Source organism: Adiantum capillus-veneris, chromosome 10 (assembly GCF_014529385.1).
Source record: "Adiantum capillus-veneris isolate H3 chromosome 10, ASM1452938v2, whole genome shotgun sequence".
Taxonomy (NCBI): Eukaryota; Viridiplantae; Streptophyta; class Polypodiopsida; order Polypodiales; family Pteridaceae; genus Adiantum; species Adiantum capillus-veneris.
In genome coordinates this window covers 77,117,449-77,132,403 of record NC_140940.1, presented here as the reverse complement: position 1 = coordinate 77,132,403, position 14,955 = coordinate 77,117,449, and the positions used below count along the sequence as shown (strand labels likewise).

At 45.3% G+C, this 14,955-nt stretch overlaps 1 protein-coding gene across 4 annotated transcripts in view; it reads right to left on the bottom strand.

Moving 5' to 3' along the window:
* The window catches only part of LOC147449099 (uncharacterized), a 212,664-nt gene that overhangs the window by 114,395 nt on the left and 83,314 nt on the right, over positions 1–14,955 (bottom strand). For all 4 annotated transcript variants that reach the window (XM_086521674.1, XM_086521677.1, XM_086521676.1 and 1 more), the window contains one exon: positions 14,845–14,944. In XM_086521674.1, coding sequence (XP_086377800.1) covers positions 14,845–14,889 — 45 coding nt within the window. In that variant the 5' untranslated portion in view covers positions 14,890–14,944. The remainder of the gene's footprint in view (positions 1–14,844; positions 14,945–14,955) is intronic.

The following is a 14,955-nucleotide window of genomic DNA, read 5'->3' as shown; positions in this document are numbered from 1 at the left end:
AAATGTGAAGCCCTACACCTACAAAGGCACCCTTTCGACTATGCCCAAAGGGGTAAATAGTTCTTTGTTCGGCCAAAGTCACTGTGAATGGAGCGGGACTACTAGGTGGGAGACCTAATGCCAGCATAATGAATCCACGCATCAAGTTGATGCCAAATCCACCATCAACTATGACACCTGAAAAGTGTTGCCCTGAAATCGACACAATTAGACGAGGACTTCTGTAATCGGTGAAACAGCGGGATAGGAGATCATGTAGGACTAAAAGGGTGGCACTGGGAGGTGCCCGCCATTGGACCTTGCATTGGGATATAGAGATTGAATGATTGTAAGTGTGTCACTTCGAAGATTTGCATCCAACCAGAGCATGTCGTAAAGTGACACTTGCTGAAAGGTATTCTTCAAGATAGATCTGATGTAGACACTAAAGCACTTCATTCCTGGGGAAACGGCGCTATGTGGATACATACTCCTGGCTCCCCAATGAAACCCATTTGATTGGAGGAGGCATGGATCTAGTAGTGCATCATCGTTCTTTGTCAGTGGAGTCCAACCCGGACCTAGAACAGCCTACCCCACTTGACGGGCCACACGAAGACCTACCGGAATGGTTGGAAGCTACCAAGTCTATGCCATGCTATGGTCTCTATTCAATCCTTACCTGAGGATACACCCTCTTCCAATGTTCCTCCAGTAATTGAACCCATTGAGCCACATCATTCAGCAGCAAGTGTGGCGGTCATTGAGGATGATAACTCAATTGTTACCTTGGTGGAACCATCGGCCTTGGTGACATAGTAACAGGGAATGGCCGTTTTCAGGTCTCCATTCCCCGTTCCCATTCCAAGTTCCCGTTCCGAATCCCCGTTCCGTGTTTCAAACGTGAGTACCCGTAACAAGGAATGGCATTTTGTTCCACGTTCCTGTTCCCTGTTCCCGTTCCGGTTTCCCGTTCTTGGTAACTATGCTTGGTGAGCCTATAAAGAACCATACAAGGGGTAAGAAATCTCCTTTACAGGAGTTCACCCACGGCTCAACTCTCGCCTCAGCCTCCTCTGTGTCTTGCTCCCCGACCATGCAAAAACTCTCTTTTGTGTCTCCCCTTTAACGAGCTTCCACAAGGATGGTTGCAAGAAGAATGCTGATTTTCATATCGATCAGACACCAGCCGATGATGTCTTGAAGCTCGAAGAGATGCACAGTCTTCATCTTCTGATGCATCCTCGCCAGCCACACCTCCTAACCCAATCAAAGGAGTCAACCCTAGGTGACCCTAACAACCCTCAACCAATCCTTTTAGCCAACTGGTTATGGGATCACCCCGCATTGCTCGATCAAGTAGTCTCTTTTATGCACTCTTTCAAGGATGTTTTTGCTTGGTTTACAAAGATTTGGAAGGAATCCGACCAGAATTGGGTGTCCACACTATCTCTTTGGTCGAAGGGGCTAAGCCAACCAGAGGCCGAGCTTACAAGCTCAACCCCAAGTATGCACAAGCTGTCAAACTGGAGCTCGAGAAAATGCAAGAAGTAGGGATCATTGTACCTATGGAGCACTCTGAGTGGCTGTCACCCATGGCCATAGCACCCAAGAAGCAATCAAATTAAATCAGAGTGTGCGTCGACTACTGTAGCAGAGATAATGTGTCGTGCTCTCTACAGTGGGTGCTCCTCAGTGCAATGTGGGTGAAATCTCACTCCAACAGAATTTAAATACTAAAAACAACGAATAACAGGGCAAACACAGTGACTCGACAATAGAACCTGAACAACATGGAGCTCAACTACCTCAAATGAACTAGTACAAACTCTGGCATGGCAGCACACATAGCTCCACGTCCAGAACTCAAGGGTACAATGGGGGTGTCAAGGCTCAAATGTGCAGGGATGGTGCAGTAGATGATTATCCCTATAGAGTGTCCCACGGCTAGAACCAACCACACATATGTATCTCCTAAAAAGTCACCAACAGCTAGCAAAATATTCCAATCAAGCTAAGACTATCACCAAGCTGCAGTGGTGGTGATCTTGCCACAGTGTCCACTAGACCCCCATTCGTATCACTTGCCACGTGTCAATACCCAAGCGAGAGTCTGTCCAGTGTGACCTCCAGCCAGATGTAACTAACTACCAGCCATGTGCTCGAGACACTGTAGCCCTGCTACAGGCTGCCCGCCACAAGACCACTCACCGTCCCGGTGAGAGAGAGAGTATTGAAACTGGCAAAAAGGAAAAAATGTGACCCAACCAGACTGAAGAAGCTGATGTGTAGAGAAGATATTTAACTTCTGAGGGAAAGGTACAATCATGAAATGTAGGTATTTGCTGGAGATGATGAAGAAGTACGGACAACCCCCCCACAATGAGATAATCTGTCAAGAAAGAAGAAACTGAAGAAGACCCAAGCATAAAAAAAACCCCTAGTGTAAATGTAGCAAAAGGGTGAGGAGTTGGCTACCACAAAATATGCAAAACAGTAAACAGGGGGCGGATGGAGAGGGAAATCTCAAAAATGCTCCCGGTTTTAGGTCAATATTTGAAGCTTTTGTAGGTAATTCTACTAAAACTTCTGAAAATTTCCCAGTTTTCTTTGAGGGAAGGTCAAAATGTAACCTTCTAGGCAAGCTCAAAACCGGGATTTGTAGGATGATTTTAGGATTGCAGCCGGTTAGAATACCTCGGACCAAGGAGGGGAGGTTTTAGAAGGTGGGCAGGGCTAGGGAAGAGGGGAGGGGGTGGGTAGCGGCGAGAGCAAGGGGTTAGGGGTGGAGAGGGGCGAGGGGGTGGGTACGGGCAAGAGCAAGAGGCGAGGGGGTGGAGAGGGGTGAGCGGGTGGGTAGGTAGGGATGAGGAGAGAGGGATGGGGTGGATAGGGGCGAGAGGGGGTGAGTGTCACAAAGTGATGACGTGGCGGACAGCAGAAACCCTAATTTCTGCCAGAAACCCTAAAATTCCTGCAAACCCTAATTTTTGCCAAAAACCCTAAATTCCGGAAATCGCGGAGGCGGATTAAATTTTTTTTTTTAAATTTTTTTTTTTTTGGAAAATGATGAGCGACGCGAATTTTGCTTTTGCTTTTTTTTATATAAAAAAAGAGAAAAGACTCTCTAAGAGAGAGAGAGAACTGATGCTTTTGATTTTAAAAGCTTTTGGGGCTCTGCTTTTGGGCATCCCTTGTAACCTTTAAATTAGTGGTGAGGGCCTCACTTCTCAGAGCATCTGGACGCAGAGTCTGAGAGTGAAACCCTAACCGCTCTCTTGTACTTTGATGATTGATTAATACAAAAAGAAATACCGAAAGGGGCGCCAGTCTTTGGGGCCAATATCTCTGGGCACGGAACTCCGCCGGGCCAGTGCAAATCTATTGTGATCTGTGAATTGTTTTGAAGTGGTTATTTGGTGCTGTCGCGGTTGATTCTTGACTTGGAGTGTCCAAGTTTGTTACAGTGGTATCAGAGCACGGCCGATTTCTCTTCTACGAGAAATCCGATCCCCGAATTTTTTTCCGCGGCACCTATGGCTTCAAGCAATGATCAGTAGACTCCCTCTGCATCTGGAGATGCGGGCTGGGATCACAACGAAGATTCAGGCAGAGAGTATGGCCCGCCTTGGCCTACTTAGGCGGAGCGGCGAGAGATAGAGCGTCGCCAGTTGATCGGCGATGCAACAAAGATGATGCTCAATTTTGCCGAGGATCCGAAGATGGCAAAATATATGAACCAGACCTCTTTGAAAGAGGTAGATGGAGTGGCAGAGAACCACAACACCACTCCCGAAACCCGCTCTCAAGAAACCTTCTGCCTCCAAGAAAATATACGGAGCAGGAACTGGAGAACGTGGTTGATGCACGGATTACTCAGCTTTTCGACGTGCAAAAGAAAGACAAAAAGCACAGCAAAAAGCAGAAGAAAGGCACTGACTTCCCGGGATATTTGGGTCGTCGGTTGACATTTGACAAGGCAATGAAACGGAAGAAGCGTGTTCGATTTGAAGGAGTACCCAGTTCTTCTTCTTCTTCTTCTGACAGTTCTTCTAGCTCCTCGGATTAGAGCGAAGAAGACAGAAAAAGCAAAAAGCGAAGCAAGACACAAAGCTTCGGAAAGGGCAAGAAAAAGGCAAAGAAGGCTACATCTCGCCCAGAGACTGACAGTTCTACTGAGGACTCGTCTACAGACAGCTCAGATTCCGATGACGGAAAGTTTTATGCAAACAAGAAGAATTTTTACAAAGCCAACCAGTATGACTTTCTCGAAGATAAAAGCAAGAAAGTCCGAGAGTTTAAGGAAGGTGGCCACTCGATCAAGTTTGATACTTTTCAGGATACTCAGATGCTTCAAAGGCTTTGTCTTTTATACAGCAGTTTGACATCGCTTTCGCGGGAGGACGCTATTCAGAGCACTCCAAGATTCGGAGAGCTGCCTCTTACTTTAAGGGAATGCTCGTACTTGGTGGTCCACGCTTCTATTAAGCAAGACTGTGCCAGTTACATGGCTGAAATTCAAGAGGCTTTTTATTTCTTCTTGGTTGACTCAAGAGTTTGAGCGAGATATACGAGCTGCTTGGAACCATCTCCGGATGACCAAGAGCGATACAGTGAATTCTTATTGTGAAAGATTCTGGAGCTCTTTTCTACCCACTTCTTCATTCAAGAAGATGTCGTTCAGAGAACAAATTGAGCGGTTTACCCTGGGTCTACCTACAGAGATCCGAGATCACTGCTTGGAACAGAAGTCAGCTTCTATTCAGGAGTTGATGAGTCATGCGAAGCGGGGCTTTGCCATTCACTCTGGTAGTCTGACCTACCCCACAGATGAGGCCATGACACAACGAGCCGAACAGACTTCTGGGAATGAAAGTAGAATGAAAAAGAGCAACCCAGAGAAAAAAAAAAAAAGGATGCACGACCCAAGCTTACTCCTGAGGAGAGAGCTCGCTTCATCAGAGAGGGGAAGTGCTTTGGATGCGGGGAACATGGACATATTTTCGCGAAGTGCCCTGATACGGCACAGAAAGAACAGCATGATAAAAACGACGACAGGTCTGAGAGTTCGAGAGCAGCTGAGGAATGTGGCAGAAAAGGCAGATAGAAAAGCAGAACTGGTACCACATGGCGTGGGACCTGCACCGAATCTAATGAATGAAAGTACAAACTTTGCCGCTTTCGGGGCAAAGCGAAGGATCAGGAAGCTCTTTTGAAGGAGCCAAGGCCAACTTCTTTTCACTTGGAATTGGCGGCTCGATTTGGAACTACGCCCGACAGACTGACGTCACAGGCGGAGGTAGTTCGACTGGCACCCGAATGGGATGTTGCCATTACACCGAGCATTGGCAAACTTCGTTTGCAATGACAGGGGTGTTCAGGGCACGCGAGTGACGTTCTACTCGGGATCCCTTGGTACCACAAGAACTACGCCGTGGTTGACTACCGGGCCGAGAAAGCGACTTTGATAAATGAAGGGCTTAGAGATTGTACTTGATGAACTTCAGTTTTCTTACTCATTCTTTTGGGAGAACTGAACGATGGATAAAGGTTGAATATGTTTTGACCTGAAGAAAAGAACGCCAAGATTTTTTTCTCCACGCTCATGCCGATTGCTTTTGAGAGGGCCTGAAGATCATACGATTGATCTGATATCTGGAAGCACGCCACCGAATCGGCCACCTTATCGTGTGAGCCGAGTACAGAATGAAAAGATTATGAACTCAGTGAAAGACCTCTTGGAAAAGGGTCTTGTCCAGCCTAGTACTTCACCGTATTGCTCTCGAGTATTGTTGGTTTTGAAGAAAGACGGATCTTGGAGAATGTGCATCGATTATAGCACTCTCAACGAAATCACCATCAAGAACAGATTTCCGATTCCTAGGATCGATGATATACTCGACAGGTTACAGGGATCCTCGTGGTTTAGCAGGATTGACTTGAAGAGTGGATATCATCAGATCAGGATAGCGCCAGGAGATGTCTACAAGACAGCTTTTCGGACGACTTTTGGGTTATTTGAGTTTTTGGTGATGCCTTTTGGCTTAACCATTGCTCTTGCGACATTTAACCAGATGATGGATAGGATTTTTCGAGAGTATAGGCTATTTGTTGGCACTTTCTTCGACGACATCATTGTTTTCTCCAAGAATGAGGCAGAACACAGAGATCATCTGCTTCAAGTCTTTCAGGCATTACGAGATCACACACTAGTGATTAATGCTAAAAAAAGTGAATTTTTCCTACCATGGATAGACTTTTTGGGACACATTGTGTCAGCAGCACAGCAGGAGTGCAAATGGACCCGGCCAAGATAGAGACTATCCGTGATTGGCCCGATTTGAGGAATGTCCATGAAGTTAGAAGCTTCTTGGGACTGTGTTCGTACTACAGGCGGTTCATACGAAAGTTTGCAGAGGTTGCTTCCCCTTTGCATACCTTGACACAGAAAGGAGTACCTTTTTCGTGGGGACCCACAGAGGTGACTGCCTTTCGGACATTGAAAGAGAAATTGACTACGAGACCTATTTTGACTTTGCCGGAATTGCAGAAGTCATTTGAAGTATATTGTGATGCTTGTGGTCGTAGTCTGGGTGCGGTCTTGCTGCAAGAAGGCCATGTCATAGCTTATGAGAGCCGTTTGTTCTCTAGGCCGGAGATGACAGCACAGATCTATGGGAAAGAGCTTTTGGCGGTTATCCATGCTCTTACTCAGTGGCGGCATTACCTACTCGGAGCGGATTTTACTGCCTTTACAGACCATCAGAGTTTGCGCTACTTCTTGTCACAGAAGCAGCTTTCAGAAAAGCAGATGCGGTGGGTGAACATCTTGTCACAGTTCCACTTCCAGATTGTCCATGTGCAGGGACAGAAGAATGTGGTGGCAGATGCTTTGTCTCGGAAACCGTTGGTTCTGGCTATTTCTGCGATACATCATAGGAGCTTCGAGGATATGGTCGATCAATGAGCCACAGATACAGATTTTGCAAATATTTTCACACGGATACGGGATGGGGAGATAGTAGCTGGATACTCCCTTCGGGAAAGCTACTTGATGAAAAAGACTATGTTGTGCGTCACACAGCCGTTGAGGGAAAAGGTTATGACTGATTGCCACTGTCCACCTTTTACGGGTCACCGCGGCATTGCTACCACCATGAAAGGGGTAGAGAGAGATTTCTTTTGGCGGAGACTGAAGAAGGATGTGGAAGAGTTTGTGCGCAGTTGCTTGGTATGCCAGAAGGTCAAGTTTGACAAGCATAAGGCACAGGGATTGTTACAGCCTTTACCCATACCCACCCGCCCCTGGGAAAATATTGAAATGGATTTCATTTTTTTTAATCTCCCGAGAATACAGAATGATCACGATGATTTTCCGATTACATGGCACGCCTGAGACGATTGTCTCTGACAGAGACCCCAGATTATGAGTTTGTTTTGGAAGGCAATTTGGGAGAACATTGGCACGCGGTTGCAGTTCTCGTCATCGTTCCACTTGCAGACTGACGGGCAATCTGAGATTGCCAATTCAGTGATTTTAGATTTATTGAAGTCTTGTATCTCGCATCAGAAGACTCAATGGGAAAAGAACTTACCTTGGGTGGAATTTGCCTACAATAACACAATACACTCTTCGACGGGGAAGACGCCATGAGAGATTGTTGAAACTGCTGCGAAGGTTCCATCCTTCCTGAGCACGAAAGATTAGAAATTTGAAGCGGATGAATATTCGCGAGATTTGGATACGGCTTTTGCCAAGGTTCGCGAGACTTTACAGAAGTCTCAAGAACGACAGAAAAAGGCAGCGGATCGCCATCGTCGCGACTGGAAACTGAAGGAGGATGATTGGGTGCTCTTACTTTTGAGAAGGCACGCCTAAGAAAGAAACAGGGAAAGGAGAGGCTTTTTCCAAAGCTTAGTATGTGATACTACGGACCTTTCCAGATTACTGACAAGATAAATGATGTCTCCTTCCGATTGAAACTGCCAGATACTTGGAGGATTCACAATGCATTGCATGTGAGTCTCTTGAAACCTGTTAAGGGTGATGTGCCTGATGATGGGGAGCCTGATGAGCAACCCAAAGTGGAAGAAAACGAGGAGATCCTTGTTCCTGAACAGATTTTGGCACATAATGATACGAAGAAAGGTAAAGTCCGAAGGCGGTTCTTGGTTAAGTTCAAGAACTTTCCTGCATTTGATGCGAAGTGGATGGAGGAGGAGGACCTAGCAGATACTCCTCGGATTGTGAAACTTTACCTCGATGTTTTGGTTTAGCATAGTCTACTCCAAACGGAACCCAGAAACTCAGCTTGGCCGAAGATCTGGTGCAGTGGGATGCACAAGAGGGGAGTTACTCCGCTCCTTTGTCAACAGATGCCTCGATTTTGATACTAAAGTCACTGATGTCTCTTTGAGCTTCAGGGATACAGGGCTGACAGTATTCTGCTGGATGACTTTATGAAATGGAATTCCTCATTATGATACTGATTTGTTCTTGACTTCTTGTGAGTGCAGGAACTGATAGACGAAATGACTGCAGCATTTTGGTCTACTTGATCTCGAATAGACATGGTTGCAATAGGGATTAGTCAATCGGACATCGATGAGGTCCCGATTGGACCTAGATGTGATTGCTAGCTACATTGCCGATAAATCATGGTCTAAGATCCGAATGAATGTTGAATGTCATGTGATGTCCTGTGATGTCTGGTGATGTCCTGTGATGTCGTGTGATGTGACTGTCGATTTTGTACATGTGCTAGATGTGTGTTCCTAGTACGTAGGTACTAACAGTCAGTGTCTGCTAAGACGGTTTATGGCTTTTGTCGGTTTTGCAGGCGTAATTGCGGTCGATTACAATGCTTTCAAGAGGGGGGTATGTCACAAAGTGATGACGTGGCGGACAGCAGAAACCCTAATTTCTGCCAGAAACCCTAAAATTCCTGCAAACCCTAATTTTTGCCAAAAACCCTAAATTCCGGAAATTGCAGAGGCGGATTTTTTTTTAAAAAAATTATTTTTTTTTTTTTTGGAAAATGATGAGCGACTCGAATTTGGCTTTTGCTTTTTTTTATATAAAAAAAGAGAAAAGACTCTCTAAGAGAGAGAGAGAACTGATGCTTTTGATTTTAAAAGCTTTTGGGGCTCTGCTTTTGGGCATCCCTTGTAACCTTTAAATTAGTGGTGAGGGCCTCACTTCTCAGAGCATCTGGACCCAGAGTCTGAGAGTGAAACCCTAACCGCTCTCTTGTACTTTGATGATTGATTAATACAAAAAGAAATACCGAAAGGGGCGCCAGTCTTTGGGGCCAATATCTCTAGGCACGGAACTCCGCCGGGCCAGTGCAAATCTATTGTGATCTGTGAATTGTTTTGAAGTGGTTATTTGGTGCTGTCGCGGTTGATTCTTGACTTGGAGTGTCCAAGTTTGTTACAGTGAGAGAGCATGTTCCAAACTATATGACCTAAAAAGTGGATCTCTTCCAAAAAGAATTCACTTTTTTTTAGAGTTCATGAGCAACCAGTGTAGCTCTTTGAACACAAGAGTCAAGTGACGCCTATGCTCTCTTCATTCTTCGAAAAAACTATCATGTCATCAAAGAATGTGCCAACGAACTTTTGGTGTGGACGGAACATCTGATCCATCATCCTATTAAACGTAGCAGGAGCATTTGTAAGACCAAATGGCATCACTAGAAACTCATATAGACCAAATGTCGTTCTAAATGCAGTCTTGTACACATCCTCAGGCCTAATACAAATCTGATGGTATCCACTCTTAAGGCCTATCCTGCTGAAAATTGCAGCACCTCTAAACTGTCAAGAATATCATCAATCCTTGGAATAGGAAACCTATTCTTGATGGTATTCTTATTCAATGCACGGTAGTCGATACACATGCTCTAAGAACCATCCTTCTTCTGCACTAGAAGCACTCGACAGCAAAAGGGTGAAGAACTAGGCTAAATCAGCCCTTTTTCTAGTAGCTCCTCACCTTGGCTCATAATCTTTTTCAGTTGGGCCGTACTAACCCTGTAGGGAGGTCTGTTTCGTGGGCTACAACCAAATAGACCTCACTAGAAGCATCCGACAACAAAAGGGTGAAGAACTAGGCTAAATCAACCCTTTTTCTAGCAGCTCCTCACCTTGGCACATAATCTCTTTCTGTTGGGCCGCACTAACCTTGTAGGGAAGTCTATTTGGGTGGCTATCGCATGATCCTCACGCCTCTCTGGCGGCAACTGAGATTGTAATGAATAAAAAACACAGTCACTAAACTATCGCAAAAATGTTGACCTTTCTTTATTTAGAACAGATAGGTTTGACTGACAATTATCTAAAACATGTACGCAGAAATATGATTCTTAATTACGGAAGAGATGACGAAGCTGATACAATAGGGACAGACTCCCCTTTCAGCTTTACATCGAGGATGTGAGTTTTGCCCCTATGCTGCAAGGTGACCTTTTTTGTTGAAGACATCAAGTACTCCATGTACATGGAACATCCATGGGATTCCCAACAAGGCATCGCACCCTTCCTGTAGCATGATATAAAATTCCTGTATGTCCACATACGACTAGATATGCAGATGCGGCTTTCTAATGATTGGAGTAACACACTCTGAATGGCCACGGCATGCCAAACCTGCCTCTACCGTGTACCCCCCTCTCTTCAGCTTTGATACCCAATTTGATAGCCAACTCTGATGAGATAAAGATTGCCTTAGCACCTAGATCAAAGCAAATAAGTGTTATTTGATCCCTAATTTTACCCCACCCTCTACATAACTCACTAGCATCCAAGTTCGGCCTATCACCCACCATACCTGGCACTAAACCTTTTGTGGGTTTGGGATTCTTTCCTTTCTTGTCCCCTTTGTCCTCTGAGTCAGCTGGCCTCTTTCTCTGTGGACAATCTGCAGCAAAATGACCAGGCTGCTCACAAATAAAACATTTGTTCTCAGCCATTAAAGCCTTCTTCTCTTCGAAAAAATTTCGCACAAAAGGCTTCCTTTTCTGTTTCTTTGCCTGTCTTGCAGACATCTCGGCTGAGTCCTTAGCTTTCTTTGCTTTTTCTGACCCCTAGGACGCTTCAAGAGTCGCTTTAGCAAAGGACTTCTTTGCTGAATATTTCTTGGGTTGGCCCCCTTTCACGTTGCCATGAAACCTACTATCTTCTCCCTCCAACAAGGCATGACCAATGTTGGCAACTTCCATAAGCTGAGTAAAGGTGGCCACTTTGTTCTTTGTAAGTAGTTTCTAAGCCCTTTAGGCAGCCCACAACAATACTTCTCAATCTGCTCTGTCCGTGGCACAAACTTGTAGGAAGTTATTGAGAACAGCGCTTTATAGAACTTCAGATTGTACTCATCTAGGCTTTTGTAAGAAGCCACATTGAGTTGGTGCCAATCCGTCATGACATAGGCTTCAAATTCAATTGGTAGCCACGCAGATGCAAACATTTGCTTGAAGTAAACCCATGTGACATGTGCCTGTCCTTGCATCAACAAAGTCTTCCACCATGAACACGCATTTCCTTTCAAGAAGGTGGCAGTTTTCCTGACCTTGGAGACCTCTATACAATTCCCCCCTGCATAAGTTGTATCAAACTGTTGGAGGAAAGTAAGAGCCTTCGTCCTGCCCTCAAATCCGCTGAAAGTATCAAACTTCACAGCTGCACCATCTTCTTTGAAGGGTTTTGGCTTTTCAATCACTCCCAAATTCTCATAGGGAATTGTCTGCAACATGGGTACAATGGTGGGTATCACATGTGCCCCTTGGCCATTAGATCCTGACTTCTAGGTGCCATATTTGCCTGCTAATTCGGAAAACTAGCCATACCAAAAGCGGCCTGTGGCACCCCAAATTGGTCCTGCTTGCATTGAAACCCTTGTTGGAGGCCAATATTGCCATACATGGGGGTTGGCATCATGCCCTGCATACCCCTTAGATTGTTCCTGGCATTAACTGCTGGTTTCTAGGTGCATAATCAGCCATGCTTTGAAACACAGATCCACCTCAAAATACCCAGGATAAATGCTCTCGCCAATACATCATAATGTCATTTCAGTGCTTGTAGGTAAAATGCTTCCTGAACTAGCAGTACAATTGAAAAAGAGATTACACACACAATTAGTACGGGTAGTGGATGCCCTCACATTGGACGAGATAACAACAACCTTGCGAGATGAGCGGCGCTTGCAAGCCTTGCTCTCTGAAGTGGTTCGCTCAACAGCCTTGAAGTTTGAGGGTGCAGATATTAGTGACGTGCAACACCTTCTCTTTAGTATTGTCGGAGACATGCCAAAATGTGCTATCGACCTGCGAGGTGACTTACTAGAGAACATACAAATGGAGAGATTACAACATTGGTATAACTGCTGGAAGGTTGAAAAGGAAAAATCCACCCGCGCAAGGAATATTGACATACAGTATCGTGGGTGGTGGAAAACCTGATGCGTAGCCAGGAAATTTATTTTCTGTCCATTTAATCCGACGTTTGGGATCTGAAAGGTGGCTGACTGAACTAGTAAAGCCTATGGAGTAGGCGTCCTAACCACCTGTTCGAGGATAGAAGGAATGTGTCTTGGAGCCCCAAATAACTCCGCAACATGCAAGTGCTCCCTGCCCTGCTTTTACGCATAAGGGACCTAGGCTTGAGCCTCAACGGGCTCTATTGGCTGTGTAAGTTGCCTTGCCTACAGTGACATTGGTGGAGCTTGTAGAAACTCCATAAACCTAGGGTTCTGCACCATTCGAGTGAGAACATTCACAGCAACAATGAACTATGTCCTGAACGCATCCTCGTTTAGTTTGTCAGTCATAAACCCTTGACCTTGTGAAGCATTCACATCAACACCACACACAGAGGTGGCCGCGAACCCTTGCCAACCTCAAAGATTTGAGGAACAGCTTGTCTCTCCTATGAAGAGGAACCCTCTTCTCTGGTGTCATTTGCTCTGTCAGTCATAGTGTAATTCCAAGTTTTTGTGGTTTTGTCTTCGTCGAAAACCAACCAAGGTGCAACGGAACCATGGAACCAGTCCGTAGACTCTCTAAAGCGCGGTAGACTTTAGCGTTCACCCAATCTTTACTTGAACTTTACGATACAATGGAACTTCACAAATAAATCTGTGATTGGAATTTAAAGCTTCAACAAACCATGGCTTGGCAGCTAGACCTTCCAAGCAGACAGTGACGCCCTGCTGGCCCCAAAGTTGGCGCCCCTTTTTGTATTCCTTTATTCAATTTAACTTTGGAGAAAATCTATATATCTATATATTCCTACGAGCTGTTCCACTTTTATTGGGCTGAAAATGGCCTACTCTAGCCCAATTTCGACAGCATAACTGCAATAGGAGGCTTCACAAACAAAATCCCCATGCAAAAGGTGACTTTTCTGGCGCATTTGAGCACTTTCTCAAACCTAGAAAGAAATAACAGCTCGCTGAGTTCTCTGTTTTTGGTCCCGAAAATGCACCAAAACACCTATATGGCAATCCTCTAGCTTTCCCGAAGCTCCTGGGGGTATTAGGGATCAAAAAGTGCGCAAGAGGCTCTTGCCTCGACAATTGCACATGAACCCACACTATTGTACGTACAGATGAATAGCCCTTGAGTTGGCATCACGATTCTATATTCAAAAGGGGAGAGAGGGGCACTAGAGAGGAATCATCGTGCTACATAGAACAAGGGAGAAAGCATGCTTACTATTAGAGTTGTGATCACCTGCACCCACCACTCACAAGCACACTGTAGGCACTTAATGAGCAGAAGGCAGCCCCCAACAACCCCAAATCGATTTGCGCCCCCCCCCCCCCCAAGCTGAGGTGTCTGGCAGATTTGATGTGGAGCGGCCAAGTGTCCCATTTTCTCTTTTGAAATGATTTCCTAGTACCCACCAACTTATAAAGTGTCAAATGGGGCCTAAATGACTTTGAACTAAGCCTAGCCAACCTTTTACTGCTCGGATTTCAATGCTGATTGGCCCGACCAACTCGTGGCAACCTGGCCTTCATTGTTGCTGGTGAAACTCTCGGCCGCCAGTCAATTCACATTGGGCATACAATGTCCGGCCATTTGTGACTTCAAAAAGAGGGTCCCAAAAATTGAATAAAAATCAAGGGAAAGAAACCAACAACTAAGGTTAGTGGTTGTCACAGCCTCGTGACATGGGGTGGTCAGGCCATCTACGTTGCCTCTAGCTTATCACGCACCAAAATGCTTGGGCCAGCTCATGGTTTCACCCTTCTATATATTTTGGCATTGGTTCTGAGTTGTGATTAGTCTACATGATGAGAAAATAATTAAAGGGAATATCTCCTAGGCCACTAAGAACTGGTACTAATGCGTAGAAGATGACTTCCCCGCTCTATTGTCTTATAATGTCGTCAAAGTAATTCTCATGGTAGTGGGATGCTGGCCTACCAGGCCACCTCCATCACATAACATCCATTCACCCTAACAATAAGGTCACCCCAGCGACGAGAAGTTTCCTGCTCCTGCTTATGCACATCAGCAAGGTGACTACTCATTTTCTTACCCAGGACCTAAAGGCAAAGTCAGTTGTGTCAGATCTCCAAGGCGGGGATGTGTTGGGCTTAGGCAGTCTACGATCACAAGTGTGCCCAGGTTGCAGCTTATAAGACCCTTAACTCGTAGGCCGTGGTCTGACAGGATTATAGACTCATATAACCACTGTTCATGCAGGCATATGCACTGAAGTCACAGAAAACAAGAATAGAGCACCCAAACTTGAAAGTTTCAAAGTAATGAACTACAAGAAGCCAGTTGACTCATGCAAACTAATTAAAAAACAAGCGGTTAAATATCCAGAACAACACAGATAGTTTTCCATTACCTCCTCTTTTAAATCTTCAAAAATCCCCACCTCCACAAGGCCCATCTTAAATCCACAAATACCATCAATCTAAGCCATGTGATAATATAGTTCAAGATACCTACATGATTA